Below are 22,970 nucleotides of genomic sequence, written 5' to 3' on the forward strand. Positions count from 1 at the left end.
AGATCATAAATATCTAATAACAAGCAAATGTCAACTTGTTTATCATTTTTTAATGAATATATCTTCAAATCTATACTGAGAGCGCCAAAACTGCACATACTGTACAATGATATATAACTTACACTGAGCAAGGGATACAGTAAATGTGAAGTAGTAGTAACAGTAGTAGTACGATTAGGCACACTGTTGTGTATATACTGTATTTTGTTGCAGCCCTCCTGGATGCAGATGAAAGCTTGCCCATAAAATCCAATATTTAAAAATGAATAATTAAAAAGAAAATTATGTTAAATGCAAAGCAGAATTTGAACACTTGGAAAATGCCATTTTACAACCCTATCCTCAGGTTTATAGTTTGGGCTTAGACTTGTGAATACCCCTTTACTCTGTACTTAGAGCCTGTGAAGACTACGGAGCCCTGGAGGTGACATGGAAATTATTATTTTTATCTCGTGCGCACGACTTTTTATGTCGTGCGCACGACTTTTTATCTCGTGCGCACCACTTTTTATGTCGTGCGCACCACTTTTTATGTCGTGCGCACGACTTACTGAAAAGTCGTGCGCACGAGATAAAAAGTCGTGCGCACGACTTTTTATCTCGTGCGCACCACTTTTTAGTCAGTGAGAACTATAAATAGAAAATTTTCTATTTTATTATTATTTTATTATATTATTATTATATATGTATTATATTATTTTATTATTTTCTGTCTATTATTACTATCTATTATTTTTAATAGAAAATAGAAAACATGTTATTATTTTTTATTAAAATAGAAAATAATAAAATAATATAATAGATATATAATAATAATATAATAAAATAATAATAAAATAGAAAATAGAAAAAATGTTTTCTATTTTCTATTTTAATAGAAAATAGAAAACATGTTATTATTAACATGTTTTCTATTTTCTATTTTAATAGAAAATAGAAAACATGTTATTATTGCAGGTTTAACATAGGTTTTGAGCATGGGTATTATATTCCCATCATTTGGGAGAACCCCCTATTTCTAATGACAGAATCATCACTGTCTAATGTTCTGTCTAATGACAGAATCATCACTGTCTAATGTTCTGTCTAATGACAGAATTATCACTGTTTCAGCAGGTCTCTTAGGTTTATAATTCAGATTAATTTTCGTTTACATATAACATTGTTTGTAGTCATTTTAGTGCAATTTAAAGCTTATTTCTACAAATAAAATCAGCACTGTAGGCAGCGATCTTGGACCAGCGGCCACTCTGATTGGTCCAGCACGCTCACGTGACAATGTCGAAGCACTTTGTGACAACTCCGCCTCTGGAAATAGTTCCACTTTTAAAACGTCGTTTGTGAAGCCAGTTTCCCGAGATCGGACTTCGACGACTAGATAAATGCTTGGCATCAATAGCTGTATATGTTGAAGTGAGCGGATATGTCACTTTTGGGGGTTTCCTTTTGGCCTTCCTTCCTATTCAATCCAGTGTTCTGTTCTCACTGACTAAAAAGTGGTGCGCACGAGATAAAAAGTCGTGCGCACGACTTTTTATCTCGTGCGCACCACTTTTCAGTAAGTCGTGCGCACGACATAAAAAGTGGTGCGCACGACATAAAAAGTCGTGCGCACGAGATAAAAAGTTGTGCGCACGACATAAAAAGTCGTGCGCACGAGATAAAAATAATAATTTCCATGTCACCTCCAGGGCTCCGTAGAAGACAGACAAAGTGCACTAAAATTATTATTTCTCAGCAAGGAATGCACCCTTACAAGTCTCTTGCGTACAAAATTGTTTAATTGTGTAAAGCTGCTGCTAATTAAGACTGGTGATGTCCACCAGCCAATCAGTTAAACTGCAAAAAGTTCGGGTGAGATAATATCAAGTTTTCTGTTTTTAAACTGGGCATCAAACGGGCTTCTTCAAATATACAGCATGCGAGGGGTGTCACTGAGTGCGATAGGGTCTAATTTCCACTTCATTGATCAGTTTGACATTTGTATTTCATTTGTTTTAACAAATCCATTATTCTCATTAAAAGCTCTAACACAGGCAGCTGAAATATGTGAATAATTTAAAAGCACAAAGGTTTCATGTGGCATTTCTGTTTTTCAGGAACAAAGAAACCTCTCCTGAACAGATGGTAACCTGACATACACCTGACAAGACTGATGCATGGTAATAAGAACTTTCTCTCTCTTAAAAAACACCAGTTTTATATGGTGATAACATTATAAAACAGTCATCAGTATTGTGCCCCTGGTAAGGTGGTCCAAGTTTACACCCGTCAGGCGTCAGCGCTGCGCTGTCGTTTAGGTCCATATAAAGATGACAAGGCAACAGTCTTGCATGACGGTCTTTAAATCAATACTTGGTGAAAATCACAGTGGGAATAAATATTGATAAATAACATTGCAATATAAGTTCATAGATATGTTGATTTTAAGTATGATAAAAAAAGAGTTTGAAATATAAAAACGTATTTTGATAGACACACCGAGCAATCAACAGCAGTTTAGTCTGATGTGGTATTAGCCGATAAGGTCAGGGTTGTCTCTCTCTTCAGAGACTGATCGGAGAACTCCGTGCTCGTGTTTTTGTGGAAACTAAAGTGTGGAAGTCGCCATTCTTCTAGTGATTTAATTGGTGATTGACACTGAAGTGCTGAGTGCCGAGTGCCCACGGAAGCCCTGGGACATCCCCTAGCCTTGTTAGCGCGCTCTGCCAGCAGTGGTCAGGTTTTTCTGTTAGGATCGGAGTTGTGATCTCCAGACGTGCAGGAGAGCAAACCATTTTCCAGCCCAAAGAATCGTACAAACTGATAGCTTGTAGCCCGACTGGTTACCAACACATTACACCCTGAACGAACATTTAAAGAACATTGATCAGACTATAATAGACACTGAGTTACAGTATGACCATGGCCTGCTGCCAGCCGAGTGCTAGTTTTGGTTTGTGGAACAAAACCACTGCTCCTCTGTACCGCTTTGGTTCTGGTAACGGTGGTAGCCAGGGCTAAGACCACGCATGGGCCCTAAATTATGGAACAGCCATCAACTGAAGTTCCACCTGCATCTTTGTTTTTAATTCAGCAGATTTCTCCTTATTTTTGTTATATTTTGTTGCAGATTTTTCATGTGTGATAAAATTCTTCTGCACACTATGACCGCTGCAGTGTTTTATTAATTAAGAGTCGGACCTGTAATGGGCAACAACCATGTCGGCAGGTGGTCTCTGTGGCTTCTGTAAATAGACGCTGCTGCACGCATCTGCATCTGTAAACCACATCTTATCTTATCAAGAGAGTTGAACCACCGTGACTGAAAATGTCCAACAGGTTATTAGGCTGGTCGGTTTTTCAAATTGATTATAAATGTGGACATTTAAACTTGGCTGCCTGTGCTTCTATACTGTATTATTGACAATCAGCAGTGAGTGGCTACATACTCAAGAACACTTTAACGCTCAATTTATTTGATTACTTCTTTGATGCTGTTGTGTCTGATGTTGTTAAATGTTGCTTTGAGATCAATATAGCTGACATAAAATAACACATTTCACTTGAAGGTATCAAACAAAGAACATTCAAAAGAAATAACATTTTTACAGATTCTGAATGTGAAATAAAATACTGATCATCTGATCAGATCATTATCATAACCAGATCACCTGATCACAGCTTGTACATTCCCGTACACAGTCCCATTTAAAGATGAATAACCATGCGGAGGCTAATGCTTTACTTTTTAATGTTGCATGTCCTGAAGTAACAACCGCACATGGATACCACAAAGCTTTATGGTCAGCACGCTGTCTAACCGTCCAAACTACTTTCTCATACCAAAAATGCCATGTTTTGATCAGCTCTCTCATTTCATGTGAAAAAGCTTCCTCTTGGGTTTTCTTATGGGCATGACAGCATGACATCTTAACGATTCGGCGAAATGGAAACCAAATTGATGCTTCTGATATTTCTTTAATGTCTGCTGAAATTGGTAACATTTTGTCCATCTGAGGCATTGCTGGAGCTATTCAGCTGTGGGAGGTGAACAAGCTGAGACACCTAAACATTTTAAACAGCTGGTTATGTGTCAAATCTTCGATGGAATTTAGTGGCCGAAACGAGGCAGAAACGAGAAACCAAAAAAATGTTGCAGGTCGAGAAATGAATTCATCCCTGTTCTTTCATGTCTCCTTACTGTTTTGTTGCAGACAAATAATTCTTTATTCCAGTTTCACTTTATGTAAACCCCTGTGTACTGTGCAAACCCCATTTAACTGTAGCTGCTACATGACAGCCGTCAAGAGGTTAAACTCATATGCTTTCAGGATGTTTTCCTAATCTCTGTATTTTTTTTTTCTTTTATGGTTTGGGGTTTTGGTTTTTTGATTTAGATATATCTGAACTGTCCTCATGTGCGGAAAGGAGGATAATATTGGGACATTTCGGGTCTGGACATGCAGTATGATGACAAAAGTTATTTCTTATTCGAGAATGTGCAACAAGTTAAGGATGGAGCGTTAGGGCTGGTTGTGCCAGAGGAAACTGATGAAATGATGAGAAGACTGTTGTCAGTAATACCGATTAGTTCATATTGTGAGGAGTTTCTTGTTTTGCTCTAAAAATGTGTCTTTTCATTGAACATGTTTGTATCTGGCTCATATATGTAAGAACACTGGGATGTAAGTTTTATAAGGAAAGCTAAAAATAGTACCATGAAATGTTTATTTTCTCCTCTACCTACAGGGACACAACTTAAAATAACATTACAGAGTGAAGAATTTTAGCCTATAATGTATTGTCTAGGAGCATGTAAACTTTTGTTAGGGTCCAAAATAAGACGGACCATGTGTTTTCAGGAAAAAAAAGGAAAATAATGTTAACATAGGGGTCAACGGAGCCAACAAAAATAAATAGCTATTTTAAGACTAAAAAAAGATTTTACTCACAAGATTATAACAGGGGATCCAAGATGCAGCAGAAAATAAAACACAACACTCAACATGAACGTCTGCATTTTGATTTATTTCTCTTTTTTTTAAACAGATGCAAGATCATGAAAGTGGATGTGAGCAACTCGTGTCTTAGTGCCTGACTGTTATTTGTCTGCCTGCCTAAGTTTCATGTAACCTGGTGTAAATATTGGAGCATTTACAAAGAAACCACTTTATATATATATATATATATATATATATATATATATATATATATATATATATATATATATATATATATATATATATATATATATGACTTGGGAACTTCAATGCTCTGGGATTGAGTTTGCACGCTAATGAAACGTGTTGTTGTTCGTCTTACCTAACATCACTCACTCTTTTTTTTTTTTATAATTCTTTTTATGAGTCCATAGTTAAAACATCAGAGCACAGGGTTTATTTCCTTTCTCATGGATGAAAATAGTCATGAAAAAGTAAGTACAATGGGTGTCATGGACTATGATCCATGGTTGCTATCGGTGATCGCTGGGGGATATTTATTTGCAGAGAATTGAAGCAGGTTGTGAACAGTGTTGTTTTTGCAATAGGCGAGCCAGACATGATTGATCAGTTATGAAAAGGCTGTCTATAATGGTGCTGGATAGACAAGCCAAAGGCCATAAAACATGGACAAAGTGACATATGGAGCCTACAAACACTTTCATTTTGATTATTTTGTTCCCTAGAAATGATGGGTTGCATAAAATAGATGTCAATTATAGGAGCAGCTCATTAAGCCTTTCTTGCCTGTAAAACTGTATATGGTTTGAAATTGAAAAAAAAATGAATAGAACCCAAATGGTTATTTATAATTTTCTTATGCCTTGCTATCACTTTTCTCTCCTGAAGTCCAAGGAGATACTCTTTCACCCAACGTTTCCAGAACAAATTTGACATGTACTGCACTGGCTTCCAGCGATGACGTGCATAAACATCTTCATTCTCGAACAAACTTGGCAGTAACGATGGCTGTGATTTCAGCAAGAGCAGAGGGTTAGTCAATGCCTCCAAGTCTTTAGGATCTGTTGACGCCTTGTTATTGGACGGCTACTGACAACTGCTTCAGCCTCACAAAATATTGTCGTCAAACCTTTTTCATCCAGGGTCAGAGTTCTTAATATAGAGTTTAAGACTTAACAGACTGACTGAATCAACTCCTCACAAGCACCTCCATGGCGTGATGCTGCTGGGGGATTAAAAACCCATTTCACACTCTTTTGCAGCAGCATATAATTAACAAGGTTGCTGTTTAGTCTCTCGATTCACGTTCAGCACCCACAAAGTTGGTACTGTTATTGAATGAATTTCACGAACTTGATCTATGAATCTTCTGAAACGGTTAATAAAAGAGTCTGTGTCTAAAGATGACAGAATTTCAAGGTGTATGGTTTGTATTGCCAAGCAAATTAAAATTAGCCCATACCTCTTCACATTGCTCGTCCAAAACAGTCCAAACCAACTCGAGTGAGGGGAGGTTCATCAGGAGCCATTATCTGCTGTCCAGGTGCAGCAGATAATCTTGACACATTTTGCCAAAACTTTTCTGATGGCAACACAACGCATCAGGTATCCAATATTTCTGGCATAAGTGATACAGCATATGGTTTTATCCACCATGGCCTGTTTCTTGATGTACATGACAGAGAATTAACCTGGAGATGTGTAGATATTTTACCAATATAGGTTCAAGGTTCTAAAGCTTGAGATACATTTGTACCAATTAAAATGTCCACGTCTGCATCAATTTCTTGTATTTTTAAATTTTTTCAAGTGCAGCCATCTTTGGAGATCTTTCGAGTGTGGAATATTACATTGATTAACGGGCATACTTCTTTGTGTAAGAATCTGAGTTAAGCTACAAAACTTATGAGAATCAAACCCAGCACCTTCCAACTCTGACAACATGTACTGTAACTATCCACCACTTTTTCCTGTCCCATACTTCGAAGAAGAATCCCCATCTTCTTCCCTGTAACGTTAAGTTGGTTCATTAATCGTTCTGTACAAAATGAAGCAGTGCTTCCTGGATCCAGAAATGTATGTGTGACAAAAATCTTATTTCCTCTTTTGGATTTCAACTGAACAGGCAGAACAGAAAGTATACGGTCCTGATCCAGTCAAGCTGCTAGACTGAACTGAGACTACAGCACCTTCTTTTGTTGTTTCTGAACCATCATTGGTCTGAGTTGAGCTCCTTTGTTTTTCTTCAAAGTAGACTTGCAACAATGTAGGATGTCTAAGACTGTATGCTTTACACGTCAAACATTTTCTGCAATCTTTACTCATGCCCAATGCACAGACATCCAAACACATTCCCTTTTCCTTTAAAAAGGGATATCTTATAATTTTGTGTCCTTTTATCCAAAAGATGACAAACATTGAATGAATGTCCAGCTCCACAAAACAAGCACACTTTAACCAGTGAGCTCACTCAGCAGGTGTAATGGCAAAAGCACTGCTTCCAGCCTTCATAATAGTTTTAGACTTGTCCATCTTAGTTTCTCACTTTTTTGTGACAGGTGCTTCCTGTATACTTCCAGAAAAAGGGTCACTTGCTATCTTAACTTGCCTCTCAATGAACCCTGCAATACCAGAAAATGTGGGTCTTTGACCAACATTCTCTGAATATCACATGACACATCCCTCCACCGATCTTGCAACCTCTATAGGGGAGTTTTTTTCACAATGGTTTGCATATTAACAGACTTAAGTCAGTTACACTAGCCCCCTTAGAGTTTCAACATTCTCGCAAGAAAAGACTATGAGCCTGTAAAGCTTTAATGTCTTCAGATTTAATCGGTCATAAAAGCACCTTATCCACGTAAGCAGAAGCTACTTTGTGTGGATCACCAAAGTGCTCTTCAAGCAATGACTTTGCCTTAAAGGAGCATGAGGCAGGATTGAGGCAGGATTTATGAAAAAAATTTGTATACGTTTTAAGTTTTCTAGTAATAATGTCAGATGAAGCGTTCCAAACCAAAAAGAATGAGCCCTCTAGTGTATCTCTTCATTGCCTTGAACAGGCTGTGTGCTGCAAAATGTGCTGCAATTCCGGGCCCGAAATTTCCCGCGCTGTCCTGCGGTTGTGACGTCAAATGCCCATGCTCATGCTCCTTTAAAGGAGCATGAGGCTCCTTTTAAGAAATGAGACTGATTAGCGCCACCTTCGCCACGACAGCCGTCGGGGGTACTGCAGCCAACAGCGAAGCCGGCACGGGAGAACGGGGAGAACGTGCATGCAGCGTCATTTGACGTCACATCCGCAGGACAGCGCGGGAAATTCGGGTCCAGAATTGCAGCACATTTTGCAGAAAACAGCCTGTTCAAGACAACGGAGAGATACGGTAGAGGGCTCATTCGTTTTGGTTTGGAACGCTTCATCTGACATTATCACTAGAAAACTTAAAACGTATACAAATTCTTTTCATAAATCCTGCCTCAATCCTGCCTCATGCTCCTTTAATGCACAAAAATAAAAGTGATTGGAAAAAAATGGTAACTGACAGCCCAAGCTGCCGTTGGGGGCTAATTAATTAGAGACAGTATATCCGCTGGCTTCACACGTGAAGCCTGATGTCAGTTGTCTGATAATCCCCCCAACCCCAGGATCAAACATCCAAATCTTTCAGAAAAGTGCTATTATAATGTGTATGCAGCCTTTTAGTCTTTTTTCAGCCTCCAACCATAAATGATCCAAGATGCAGCAGACAATAAAACACTCCACATGGATGCCTGCATTCTGATTTATTTTCTTTTTTAAGAAACAGATGCAATATCATGAAAGTGGCTGTGAGCTACTCATGTCTTAGTGCCTGTTATTTGTTTGTCTGCCTGCCTAAGTTTCATGTAATTTGGTGTAAATATTGGAGCATTTACAAAGAAGCCACTTGTATGTTTATACATATGTAAATCATTTTCTTTGAAACTTCAATGGTGTGGGAGTTTGCACACTAATGAAATGTGTTGCTGGACCAGACTCTTAAAAAGAAAAACAATTATGACTCCATATATCGTTTCACTTCATACAGGTGTATTTCCTTTCTCACATAACTGTGAATGAAATAGTCATGGGAAAAAGTAAGTACAATGGGTGTCATGGAATATGATCCATGGTTGCCATCGGTGATTGCTGGGGGATATTTATATGCAGAGAACTGAAGGTAGTTGTGAACAGTGTTGTTTTTGCAACTGCCAAGCCCGACATGATTGATCAGTTATGAAAAGCCTGTAATGGTGCTGTATAGACAAGCCAAAGGCCATATAAACATGGACAGGGTTGATATATGGAGCCTGTGTGGAGCCTCAGCTCTCGGGGTTGCCAGCAGCAAAACACTCTACTGAATGGTAATGAAAGGAGAACAGGAAACGGGTAGCTATTGTCAGTCGCTCAAATGCAGATTTAATCAAATACCAATCATGAATAGATTCATTTTAACAAATGCCTTATGACATTTATACTATTACTTTCAGTTTATTTGTATAACATTATACTCTTTTACAAAATACATTCACTCATTTTTAATAAACTTTTTTTTTCCAACAGAAAAATAAAACACAATTGTGCATTTGTGACTAAACATCACTACATATATTGTGTCAAATTAGCCCGGACCCCGAATCTGCACGACTCATTACTCCTGAGGCGGGAGTAACCGTACGGCCGCTACAATGTCGCTTGTACAAAACTGTAAATTGAGACGCCTTTTCCAACCCTCTACACCTACAAACGATTAATTTTGATTATTATTGTCCCTGATCGCTGGGGGACATTCATATGTAGAGAACTGGAGCTGGGTGTCAACAGTGTCTGTTTTGCATCTGCCAAGGCAAACATGAGCTGCATAAGGCTTAACTGATCATGTCACAAGCAGGCAGCAGGATGTAATACTGCAGGATAGACAAGCCAAAGGTGACATGTACTGTATATATGGACAAGGTGGCACATGGAGTCTACAAATGCAGTGAATTTTACCAATAATTTCCACTTTTTCCCCCGTTGTGTAAAAGGGAGGTCAATTACTGTAGCAGTTCACTTGGTTTTTCCTGTCTTCATATGTTTTAAAACTGCACGCTAGCAAAACCAAATTACCGATCACTTTTCTCATTCTTTTTTTTTTCTATGATCTTTCTAAGCAGTTAAATTCTCCTCTTGTTAAAGAACCACTTTATGCTTGAAGCTTTATTTTTTTAATATCTGTATGGTAAGATACTTTTTATTGAACATAAATTATATCTGAGTTAACAATCTATGCAAATTATTTTTTTTTATTTCTTAATTCATATATATCTTTTGTTCTACAGTGTGTAACTTCTTCATTTTCTGGTGTTTTGCAGACAGCAGTTTTATACTGTTTACTTTTCACGTTCCCATTTACATTCAGTACAGTATACGTCTGAGCTGTCACTGTCAAATAGATTAGACAAGGTAGAATAATGTTTTTCAACACACATCATATGAATGATGTTTTATTTTTAAACCTGTAGCTTTTGAACTGTCAGAACGGTTTATGGTGGATTTGTGACTGAATAAAAATATAGTATTATACTGCCCCCATGTGGTCATCCTTATAACTACTTCTTTTAACAACATTTTCCACAGAAGAGGCTACACTAGTGATGAACAGATGCTCACATAATGAAATTGATGTGATTAAATGAGAAGTATTTCATAAATCTGTAAAATATAAAAAAGAAATAATATTGTTCCTCTATGCATGCTTTCTTTTAATGTCTTGAGATAGGCCGAAAGCCCATCCAAAGCTCCCACAGTTGATTGTTGCTGAGGTGTGAGTGTGTGTGTGTGTGTGTGTGTGAGCGACTATTACACCCTGCTCACAAAGCAGTTTTTCATCAACACTTGACAGTGGTTTTTTTTTGTCATGCCAACAAACCCATCAAATTACACATCATGATATACAATATGGCAGAAAGGGCTGTAAGGCGTTAATATTATACTATTAATTTTTAAGACAAAGCATTTACAAAACAGGGACAGTTTGTTGAGTTGTCTGGAAGAGGTTGGTGTTTGTGCCGTTACTCACAGCTGAGCGGGAGAAATGTGTCACACAAACTACTCTCAACCAAAACATTTGTTCGCAGGAGGAATATCAAGATAGTGGGGGTAAGTGGGGTAGGCAGTAGCACTAGCAGGACCTGAAAGAAAAACTTGATTTTCATCCAAATTTGTTATTTACAAATTAGAAACTAACTTCATCAATAACTAATTTACAGCCTATTAGAACTGGTAAAAGATGAAAATAACCCAAACTTGAGCAGACTTCATGACTAAAGAGACCACAACTATGAGTCCTCTGCTATCAGAGACACCCGTAACAAAGACACTATAGAGGTGATGGAGGCAACTGATACAGTTCTCCTAAAGAACACACTCCATACCAGCCCTGGCCCCAAAAGAGTCATGAAAAAAGAAATGACGTCAAGTTAGCAATGAGAACATTTTAGAAGCTATCCAAAACGAAGGATTTGATGAGCAACATGAACATCTGGGAAGTTTTGAGTAACTGCAACCCAAATGTCCAAAATGAACAAAGAAGAAATTGGTAAAGTGCAAAAACAATTTTGAAGAAGTGGTGAAAGACAATAGGGGTCCTCAAAGAAATGTTGAATCTTTAGCAAAAGATTATTTTATCATTAATGGAAGTCTGAAGTGGAATGAGTTTGTGGAAACCGAGACTTTTTATGTTGTAACCTTTTCAAAGTAGTGTTATTATACTGCATTTATACATGATTTTGATTGTACTTTATTTTTTAAATACTACATCAGATTGGGCTGGAACATGGTTAGTGACATTCCTAGATGGGATACTATTGGTCTGAAGTGGAAAGAGTTTGTGGAAACCAGGTCTTTTTATTTTACATTAAATACAGTAAATAACAAATACAATGAAATAAAATGATAAGAAAAGAGGTAAAATAATAATGTAAGGCAAGGCAAGTTTATTTATATAGCACAATTCAACACAAGGTAATTCAAAGTGCTTTACAGGCCTGATTTAAAGGAGCTGACAGTTGGAGCAGACCTCAGGTCTACAGGAAGTTTGTTCCACCGGTGAGGAGCAGAATAACTGAACGCTGCCTCACCTTGCTTGGTTCTGGTTCTTGGAACCACAACAAACCAGATCAAGATGAACCTCAGGGGTGTGGGAGCTTCATAGGAACTAACAGATCAAGCATGTATTTTGGTCCAAGACCATTCAGTGCTTTGTAGACCAGCAGTAAGATTTTAAACTCTATCCTTTGACTCACTGGAAGCCAGTGTAGTGATTTCATGACCGGTGTAATATGGTCCAGTTTCCTGGTGTTTGTAAGGACTCTGGCGGCAGCGTTCTGGATCAGCTGCAGCTGCCTGATAGATTTCTTGTTAAGGCCTGTAAAGATGCCATTGCAATAATCCAACCTACTGAAAATGAATGCATGAATACGTTTTTCCATGTCTTGTTTAGACACAATCCCCTTAATTCTAGCAATGTTTTTCAGGTGGTAGTAGGCAGATTTAGTGATAAACTTGGCTGTTGGCTGTTGAAGTTCAGGTCTGAGTCAATAATTACACCAAGATTTCTGGCTTGATTTGTAGCTGTCAATGACACAGAGCCAAGGTGAGCGCTGATCTTTTCCCTTTCATTTTTAGGGCCACAAATGATCACCTTTGTCATCACCTCTATGTATACCTGTATGTATACATACATTCAAGTAGTATCAAGTAGTCAAGTAATTTCTTGGCAAATCAAGTTCATCAATATTATTATAATGTCTCTTTTGTTCATTCACTTTCAAATAATAGCGCATAACCGCTCTTATTTTGAAAAACACTGTGGCATAGCGATTACCGTAAATTCAACCGCAAAGCGGCACAGAGATTAGTACTGGCGGTGATTTCTGCTGCGCTCGGTGGTGGTTTTACCAAGCTTTTGGTAGGTCTTCCTATAGCTCCATAGGCGTGATTTCCACTACACACACACAGAAACACTTTTCAAATTCCCGTTCGTGTTCTCCGCCACTCTTCAAGTCCATTCACACACGTGTTACCGCGAGTCCTAACTGTGGGCGAGCTGCAGGTCAGAGCCGGACACTGACCCATATAAACGGTACCGTGCTCTTTCTTGCAGGAGTTGTTCTGATTTATAGCTGGAAAATGTCTGAAGCTTCTCTCAGTCATTGAACATTGCGGTGAAATTTGATTTATTGTGGATATTCGACAGACATTTACTTCTAAACCCTGAATTGTGGTTCCGCGTTAAATCGACGCAGAGCCTACGCCGTGGTGTACGGCGTAGGTACGCGGCGACGCGCATCGTACGGTGTGCGTCGCCGCGTAGGCTACGCCGTAGGCTCTGCGTTGGAGTAACGCGGAACCATAAATCAGCCTGCTGCAGCTTTGCACTTTCTGTTTGAAATATCTCCATGCAACAAGAACCCTACTCTCCGTCTAGTGTCCTTCACGTTTTTCAAACCAAAGTTGCACCCACGATCCTCTCTCAGTATTATCTCTGTTATCGTCCGCCACCGTTGTTTTTACTTCACACAGATACTACATGGTTTATTTTTCTTTTTTTTTTCTGAGTGCAGATTGAATTAGACAGCTAACTTTGCTGAGGGGTCACGTGACTCTCCACAATAAATGTGTTGTGAATAACAAGTAAGCAAGTCCATGCTAGATGTGGACAGCGATAATAATGCAAAATACTATCATATTAACCGTGGCCAAATCACAGGGCTAAAAATATGAATTTGAGTGTTATTTATTGCATGTACTATTAGTCATTGCAAGAAAAATGATTACTGTTAACTGGATGAAACCTGACCCCCTACAATTGCTCAATGGCTGCAGAGGGTAAAATTTGTATAGCAGATGGAATTTATGACTGCCCAGTTACAGCTTAAAGTACCTACTTTTATGAGAAGATGGGTCCCAGTTAGTGACTACCTACCCTAAGATCCTTAACGAGTTACTTTTCATTTAACTAACCATTATTGTTATGTGAATTGCTTCTATCTGTATGCTGCTGTTTGAATACTGAACCAGCAATGTATAAGTGCATTGTATATATGCAAGAACCATTTTTGCTTGACATGTATGACCCAATCTCAGGATGCGTTATTGTTTTTGTTTTTGTTTTTTGTTTTTCTGTGTCTCAATTGTCAATTGTCACCCATTATGTGCATATAGACAATAAAGTTAAAAAAATATATATATTAATTTGAGCCCCTTGTACTCCAGCAGCATATGTTAATTATTGGATATACATAATGCATCGTAGGCTAGAATTATGGTATTGTTTTTTGTCTAAGAAGTCACATACAAAACTTATTCTCTGATGTGTTGTTTTTATTCAGCAAAATGTCAATGGAGCACGCCAAACCAAAGTTCAGCCAGTCTCAGGTGTCTGAGATGGTGAAGACGCTCTACAGGATGACGGCTGCAGAAATCAAGCCCTTACCCAGCTACGATGACCAGAACTTCTACGTGGCCACCAGTGAGGGTGGCGAGTACGTCCTCAAGATCATGAACTCAGAAGACAGCAAGAATCCCGCCATTACCGAGGTGCAGACATGTGCCATGTCCTTCCTCCACCAGAATGGACTTCCTGCTCAAACGGTTGTGCCCACCACCTCAGGACAGCTGATCAGTCTGCAAGAAATGGGTATGAGACACGAACAATCGTGTTGTAATACAGCTGTGTTCCAAAACGAGTGAGAAGCGTCATCATATTTCAGACTAATCATATTTATGTCTCAGATCAGGGTTTTCCACTCTAGACACTGTACACTCACCACTGTTAGGTATCTTCTAATCCCAGAAGATTAATACTGCATTAAAATTCAGTTAATTCATTTTAATTATGAAATGTTTCATTAAATAATACCTTTAACTTAAAACAATGCCTAAAGCTATATAATTTTGTTGTGTTGACAGACACGCCTTGATCCTAGACTTTTTCCTCTTCACGTGCACCAGCACTATTAAACAGAGGTTTGATGAAAAGCTTCAATTTACAACATGTATGTTTTTTCACATGTGAAGCAGTTTGTATGATGGATCAATATGTGCCGTACAGCGTGCATGTGCTGTGAGCATGCCACGTTGTTGGTAGTGACCTTTGACCAGTTGTTTCTTAGAGCTCATGTAACAATTAATAGCTCACCTAACCAGCGGAGGAGGTGGATTGGTGTTTTCAATATCAAGGGAAAAGTTTGTAGTTTCAGTCTTTTGCAAAATAACATGGCAAATACACATCTACAGAAATATTTACTGTTTCATCAAACATGATCATGACTCATGAGGCTTTAAAGGGATTGTGACATGAAAAACACATTTTTCTTGATTTTTTGTGTTTTATTGGGTGTCTTGACATCAATTACACCCAAAAAACAACAAACTTTTAACATTCAGTGTATTGTGTGCTTTCTGGGATTTTCCGCATAACTGTGCAAAAACGGCGCATGTGGTTTGGTGGCGGATCGTTACGTAACGGCCCGCTAAATCACCGCCCCCTCCACCCAGCTCCCTGCCTCCTCTCCTCTCCAGCGCACCATAAAGGCTGACTTATGGTTCCGCGTTACACCGACGCAGAACCTACGGCATAGGGTTACGCGGCGACGCGCACCGTACACTGAACCCTACGGCGTAGGGTCTGCGTCGATTTAACGCGGAACCATAAATCAGGCTTAACACGAAGCTGTTTAGAGCCTCTTTTGTTCTAATCACCGGAGGAAAACTGCTAAAAAGACCCGCGGCCACTGACTGGACTTAAGATAAGGGGACCCTGCTGCTTGCATGCCTTTATTTTTATGATTGTTTGCGGTGGACTGCTTTTCTGTGCGCGCGTGTGTGTGGAGACCCGTTATATAATACATCCATGGTGGAGACGCTGGCAGAAGTGTGTAGCAGTTGGTTGGAGGAGGAGGTTTTGGAGGAGGAGCGGGGCAATGATTGACAGGAAAAGGGGAAAAGGACGCATTTTTCACGGCGCAAAAAAACACCGTCATAAAAAGCCAGAAATGGAGTACTAGAGTGAAGTTTTTCTTGTTAAAACCTTTTAGACACATTTGAGGGATGTTGGCCAAGACTTTTAATAGTGTTAAAAGCATTTTAAAAATGATGTCACAATACCTTTAAAACCATTTCTGGAACTAAAACAACCCTGGTAAAGAGTATAAACTTTGATTAGGGACCAAAATGTAGTAGCAGCAGGAGAGTTAATGGTCTCTGCTTCCACAGAACTGAACAATTACTGGCAAGTTTTAAAAGCAGAAGCCATGAACTCTCCTCCTTTTGTGTCTATTGGCAACAGTTTGCGTGTCATCAGTAGTTGACTTTTATGACAGCATGGCAGTGAGCGTACAGATTCCTGTGTAAACTTTTATTATACACTGTACGTATACAAAGTTAAAATAACCTTGGCTTGTCTGAAGGGACAAAAGTACAATTCATGTTAATGTTACTCCGTTGCCCCTCGTGCTCACGGCAGTTACGTTTTTGCTGCAAACACATTCTGTTATACAGTCACTGAAGTGGAAAACTTTTTGCACACCAGATTTGCAGAAAGGCGCGTCGGAGGAGGAAAGCTGCAGCCAAATTTAACAAAACAACTCCCGCACACCTTCTTCTCACCGTACACTGGTTTATTAGGCCAACGTTTTGATCATAGACCTTTTTCAAGGCATCACTTTTGATGCCTTGAAAAAGGTCTATGACCGAAACGTTGGCCTACGTGTACGGTGAGAAGAAGGTGTGCAGGAGTTTCTTTGTTAAATTTGGTTATACAGTAACTAAAAACTGCTCTGATTCTTGTTTCTTCAGCCCCTAATAAGAGTGCACACTCCGTTAACATCTAATAATAGACAAATGTTTGGTTTATCTCCAGAATTTTGCTTTAAGATTGAGGTACATGACTAAAACTAATTCAGTCTTTATTTTTGGCAGATTGTGGTTACGGCTGTCAGAAGTACCTGGTGCGGCTGCTGACCTATTTACCTGGCATCACTATTTCTAAAGTTCCTTTAACACCGAAGTTATTGTATGAAACTGGCAAGATGGCAGCCAGAATGGACGTTATCCTTAAAAAGGTATGATAGTAACACTCCATTACAATATCTGTTAACACACATTGTTTATTACCTACATTTTATTGAATGATGGGAATAGTTATTGTGAAAGGTTTATCCATACCGGTACTGGAAGCAATGCTTTTACAGATCCTTATCAGTATTGTACACTAATATTTAAGGCAAAGCTTACAGACATGTAGAGTCCAGACCCATACTGATAAGCTAATGTGATTGGCATGTTATTTGAAGTGAAAGACAGCTGGTAAATCCCTTCTGACTAATTGTCAGCTGATTGTGTTGAGTTGACATACTACCTGTAGTGTGAACAAAAAGCGTGATTTAAAATTTAAGCAAAGAGAAAGAAAGAACAAAGAAGAATGAATAAAATCAGTATTTAAAATATCATAAAGTTTTGAAACTCAAGCTTAAAAGTAACTACAGATTTTTAACTTGATTCAATTGCAGCTGAGATCAGGTGTTTTGGCTGATCTGAGCCTTTCTGGGAGTTTGTTCCAGACATGTGGAGCATAGAAGCTGAATGCAACATCTCCATGTCATGAGGGGTCTGGAAGGTTCATCCTGGGTCAGGAGGTCACTGATGTATTTTGGTCCTAAATCTTCAGAGCTTTAAGACCAGCATCAGAACTTTAAAGTCCAGTGTAAAGATCTCAGAGCTGGTCCACTTTTTTTGGTCTTAGTGAGGACTCGAGCAGCAGAGTTCTGAATGAGCTGCAGCTGTCTTTATTTTTTTATCCCAGATTTTGTACCCATTTCATCACCCAGTGCTCCTACCTAAGTGACAGTCCTGGGCATTGCCATCCTCTACCAGCCCCGGGAGGGCCCTGCACTGAGCTCAGGTCTCCTCCTTAACCTGAGGAGTGAGCAGGCCGCTTCTTTTCACCAGCAGGGTGGGGCTTCTCTGGCCGGACGTAGCGCGAGGAAGGATCACGTTATTCCGGCCGGATTCCCCCCACCCCATCTGGCGCCCCGGTTGGCCAGAGGGGGCATGTGTAGCCCAGGTCTTTGTGCATGTTTTTGTGAGGGTAGCTCACATTAGCTACCCAGGGAACACGGGGAGAACATGCAAACTCCACACAGAAAGGCCCTTTCACCAACCCCACCCAGGGTGTGGGTGCCGAAGTCATGGGGGAACTAACACGCACTTCAGCGCCCACACTGGTCTAGATGACTTCTTAGTTAGACCTTTAAAGATGTTACAATAATCACGCCTAGTAAAGATGAATGCATGGACTAGTTTTTCCAGATCCTGTTGAGACATCAGATCTTTTAACCTTGATATATTCTTAAGGTGATAGTAGCCTGACTTTGTTATTGCCTTCAAGTGTTTAATAATCTAGTTAAGTCATGTTTCAGAACCTCAGATTGTTGCTTGGACACATCATTTGATCCTGTATGTAGAAGTCATGTAGTATGTAGTTTGTCACAGTTTGATATTTAGCTGCAATTTTAACAATTCTCTCCTTCAGTTCCCTGACCATATCGCTAGGAAAGCAGGGGGACTTGGGTGGTCTTACCGCACATCCTTGGTACATTATTTATGGCAGAGTCACCCGAGATCAGAGTTTCAGGCCCAGCCTTTAGCTTTCCCTGTGGCCTTTGACTTTTCAACAGGTTTTCTTGCCTTGCTGCCTTGGGAAAAATAGTCGTCCAATAGAGATCCAGAGTCCTTCGATAGTGGAGCAAATCTGTTCTGCAGTTTCACACTGAGTTGTTTTTGAGGTTTGTCCTCCCATTCACGGTGGTCCAGTCCTGTTTCTTCCCATGTACAATGGTAGAAGAGCTCCTCTGTCTCGTAGGAAGTGAAGGCCAGTCGATTTCACAGATTTCAGCTCACTGTAGTGTGCCCTGCCTGTGATACGTCCTCCCACTTCAGGAGACAGGATTTACTTTTAGGCTTTGCACCAAGACAGTTCCAGGGAGGATAATCATCGATGATTGTAATGCACAGAGTCTGCTTTCTTGGGCATGTTATTTGTGCTCATCTCCACTGTTTTCAGATTCAGATTCAGACGACTTTATTGATCCCTTTGGGAAGTTCCCTCGGGGAAATTGACATCTCCATCTCACACAACACTGTCATTTACAAATCAAACACCCATATAAAGATAAAAAGATGAGAAAATAAAAAAATAAAGATAAAAATAAAAGTAAAAGGTACAAACAAAAATAGAAAATAGAGAAAATAAAAAGAATTATAAGGATAGAAAAAGTTTTGTGTAATATTGCACAATTTTTAATCAATGTTTCATTTCCACACCCTCCATTTACCCCCACATTCACTTCTAATCGATGACTTTTTGTCTCCAGTACTGCAACCTTCTGCTGTTGTAATCATTTTCGACCAGGAGAGGCATCTTGCTGTTAGTTAACCTAGAGGTCAGCACCTTTCCAGGGTATTTAGCTTTAGCTGAATGTTAAGTGCTCAGACACTGTAAATCATGCTTCAGCTGTGTGTAGGCCACACACATGGAGTGCTTAAGATGAAATAACTATAAATAATGTTGCTGTTGCTGTTAAAAACACTTTAGTCCCAATGATTTATACGTGTCCAGAAGCTATCACAGGTAGGCTCACATGGAAAAAAGGATAAAGAGGTAGCGTCTGCACTCTGCACTCTAAGGAAACGGGAGGAAACAAAAGCTCAAAGTAATATATGAAAAGTATCATAACCAGGTTGATGTTTGTGACTTTTCTGTCATTGGCTATGTTCAGTAGCACAAAAACAGCAGTGCTGATGCATATTGGGTAGACCATAATTGCATCATTGTAAGTTATTGGTTAAGTGATCTTTGCTTTTCTCAGCTTAGCAAACTTAGCGGACCATTTTCATGTTTATAATCCTTTTACTTTACCTTCTTCTCAGATGGAACATCCTCATTTAAGAACTCTACAGAGGGAAAGTTTTATATGGAGTCTGTCCAACATCCCCCTCCTGGAAGAATATCTCAGAGTGTTAGATGGAGATCCTCTGCAGGAGGTTGTGAAGTCTGTCATTGACCAGTACAAGACCTCTGTGCTCCCCAAGCGCTCCAACTTCCACAAATGTGAGATATTTGCTCATCAGATTCTCCGCTTTGTACTTTACACTTTCATTTAAGATGTGCTGATTTAATTTTCTTCTTCTGTTTTAAGGCATTAATCATGGTGATTTCAATGACCTCAATGTGCTTGTTCAACCTGATGAGAATGACGGCTACAAGATTTCTGGCATCCTTGACTTTGGGGACATGAACGATGGCTACTACATCCACGAGCTGGCCATCACCTTAATGTACATGATGACAGTGCACCCTGAACCCGTCGAGGTGGGTGGACCTGTCCTCGCTGGCTGGGAAAGTGTCCTCCCCCTCAATGACGCAGAGAAAGATTGCCTGTATTTGCTGGTTCTGTGCCGCTTCTGCCAGTCCTTGGTTATGGCTCGTTATTCTGTGACTCTGCAACCAGAAAATGCAGAGTACCTGATGATTACATCCAAGAGGGGCGTCCACATTCTACAGCAGCTCTGGACGCTTGGAAAGGAGCAGGTGGAGAAGAGGTGGTTTGAGAGCGCTGCTAAGTTCGGTGAAAAATAGCAGAAATACTGTAAGTGAGGAAGGCTGGTCATTAAAAACAGGTGGTTCCATTAAGTCAAACTTTTCCAGCAGACTTACTTCACCAGACGGAAAAGCAACAGCTAGTGAAACAGTGAATTGGTCAGACTTGCACCCCTGCACACCCTGTACGCTCTACTCTATTTTTTCTAACACTGTATATGTATACACACAGGTATATATAGTATATATACACATTTCCTTTTTTTTTTTTTTTTGACCAAAAAGGTATAAGCTGAAGCCTCATGGCTTATTTTTTCTATCCTTTTCAACAAAAGGCAGACTACAGAAAAGGAAAAAAGATACTAATAAGAAGAAAAACGAAACGAACGAACAAAACAAAGAAAAGAAAATGAACAAAGAAGAGAAGAAAATAAATGTGGTCACTCACGATTGAGGACAGCTGCAGGAGGAAAGTTGCATAATTTAGACAGTTTAATATGAAGATAATTTATATTAGTGTTCTATATGTATCTATTATTTTAGATTAATAATTTTTTTTTAATTTGTAAATTGAGCTACTTTTTTTTAGTTCCTCATCCAGGCGGTTCCATAGTTTCACGCCTTCGACACTGATACACCTTGACATTTGTTTTTTCTTGGCCATTTCTGCTCAAAAATGCCATAGCCCCTTAGGTTGTGCCTGCTTTCCCTCACCTGGAACAACTCCAGGATACAGTCAGGGAGCATCTGGTTGTGTGCCTTGTACATTGTTATTGCTGTCTTGAATTTGATTAAATCGCATAATTTTATTGTGTTTGACTGGATGAAAAGTGGATTTGTTGGTGCGTAGTATTCAGCATGGTTGACAATTCTAATAGCTTTTTTTTGGAGTAGAAATATTGGATTTATATTTGTTTGATAGTTGTTCCCCCATATTTCCACACAGTAACTGATGTGTGGAAGTACGAGGGAACAATACAGTAGATACAGTGAGTTCTGGTCCAAATTTGCTTTCATTTTGTACAGTATAGCTATTGTTTTGAATAATTTTGATCTTAAGTTATTTATGTGAGGCTTCCAGTTTAGTTTGCTGTCAATTATGATGTATACAGTCGATTAGGGTCTGGCTGCAGATCTTAAGCTGGTGGAGCTTCTCTCCGGCCTGGAAACATGTGACCCTCACCTCCCCTGGTATGTTACCCCAACCACCTGAGAGTGGAGGTTGCATGTTTCTGGTCCACGCTGGAACTCCACTTTCTCCATTGAGCTTTTCTAAATACTCTTAAATTAAATAGTTACCTGCTGTACTCTACTGCCCTTATTTTTTAACAACTTGTGCTTTTTATTATTTTACCTCTTTTCTTATCATTTTATTTCATTTTATTTGTTATTTAAGCGTACTCTTAAATACTTATGATTTCTGAAAACCGTGCAAAGTTATGGATAAGCCCTGAATGCAGACATTGTGACATGGTACTGTCCAATTGGTTTGATTCACTGCACGAATCGGCACAGATTACTTTTGTAATACTGTATTTGACCCGGTCTTTGTACGTTTTGACCGTATAGAAACGTAATTCTTGCCATTTTAAGAATGAGATGTACCTGCTGTTCTCTACTGCCCTTACTTTTTAACAACGTGTGCTTTTTATTATTTTACCTCTTTTCTTATCATTTTATTTCATTCTATTTATTATTTACTGTTTAATTGTGTCTTGCCACTTTGAATGACCTTGTGTTGAATTGTGCTATACAATTAAACTTGCCTTGCCTTGAATAGGCTCTTCATCGGTTTCATCCAGCCCAGGGGAGGAACTGTGGAGCATGGGCAGTTAGGTTTTGTTTGATCGTAGTCAGATTATGCCCCTTTTGCACAGGATTAAAATGATCTGGGGACCTGTGGTAATCTGTATTAATTACAGAGGAAGTTTGTGTTTAAACTGGTGCGAAAGCACCATGCCTGTGATATGTGAAGTAAAAGTTCCATCACAAATTACATACCGTACTTCAGCAAACAGTGAGGTCATGAGATTTAAATTCTGTCTGAATGCAGATGTCAGTAATCTGGTGAAGACCAGGCAGGAATGTTGGGGGGGAAAAAAAGTTTACCTCTCGTTGCTTTTTCTGCCTCTTTTAAACTGCCATTTTGGCGATTGCTGTGTGAAATTATATTACTACTTCAGCTTATATCCTCCACATACAGTAAACTTTTTATCTTTCATTAAGTTCTAAGCCTCTCTGACCGCGCCAAAACCTTTAGGGGTTCAGTGAAAGCTCTGGTTGCGTTTAACGTTAATTTTACGGTTACCATGGCAACTGCAACACATACCCCATTTTCCCGATTTTGTCGCTTGTCAAAATGTGA

The 22,970-nt window shown here is 39.2% G+C and overlaps 1 protein-coding gene across 2 annotated transcripts; it reads left to right on the plus strand.

Moving 5' to 3' along the window:
- Window positions 1-12,876: 12,876 nt before the first annotated feature.
- Window positions 12,877-20,982, plus strand: hykk.2 (hydroxylysine kinase, tandem duplicate 2). Of its 2 annotated transcripts, none has more exons than XM_061737177.1 (5): window positions 12,877-12,913; window positions 14,337-14,644; window positions 16,927-17,069; window positions 19,936-20,116; window positions 20,205-20,982. In XM_061737177.1, exons 2-5 carry the CDS (start codon window positions 14,341-14,343, stop codon window positions 20,642-20,644), a joined length of 1,068 nt encoding a protein of 355 aa, XP_061593161.1. In that variant the 5' UTR covers window positions 12,877-12,913; window positions 14,337-14,340; the 3' UTR covers window positions 20,645-20,982. The 2 variants fall into 2 exon arrangements, with proteins under 2 accessions (XP_061593161.1, XP_061593160.1); XM_061737176.1 differs by lacking the exon at window positions 12,877-12,913 and adding an exon at window positions 12,958-13,087.
- Window positions 20,983-22,970: the final 1,988 nt, after the last annotated feature.

Source organism: Cololabis saira, chromosome 13 (assembly GCF_033807715.1).
Source record: "Cololabis saira isolate AMF1-May2022 chromosome 13, fColSai1.1, whole genome shotgun sequence".
Classification (NCBI taxonomy): domain Eukaryota; kingdom Metazoa; phylum Chordata; class Actinopteri; order Beloniformes; family Belonidae; genus Cololabis; species Cololabis saira.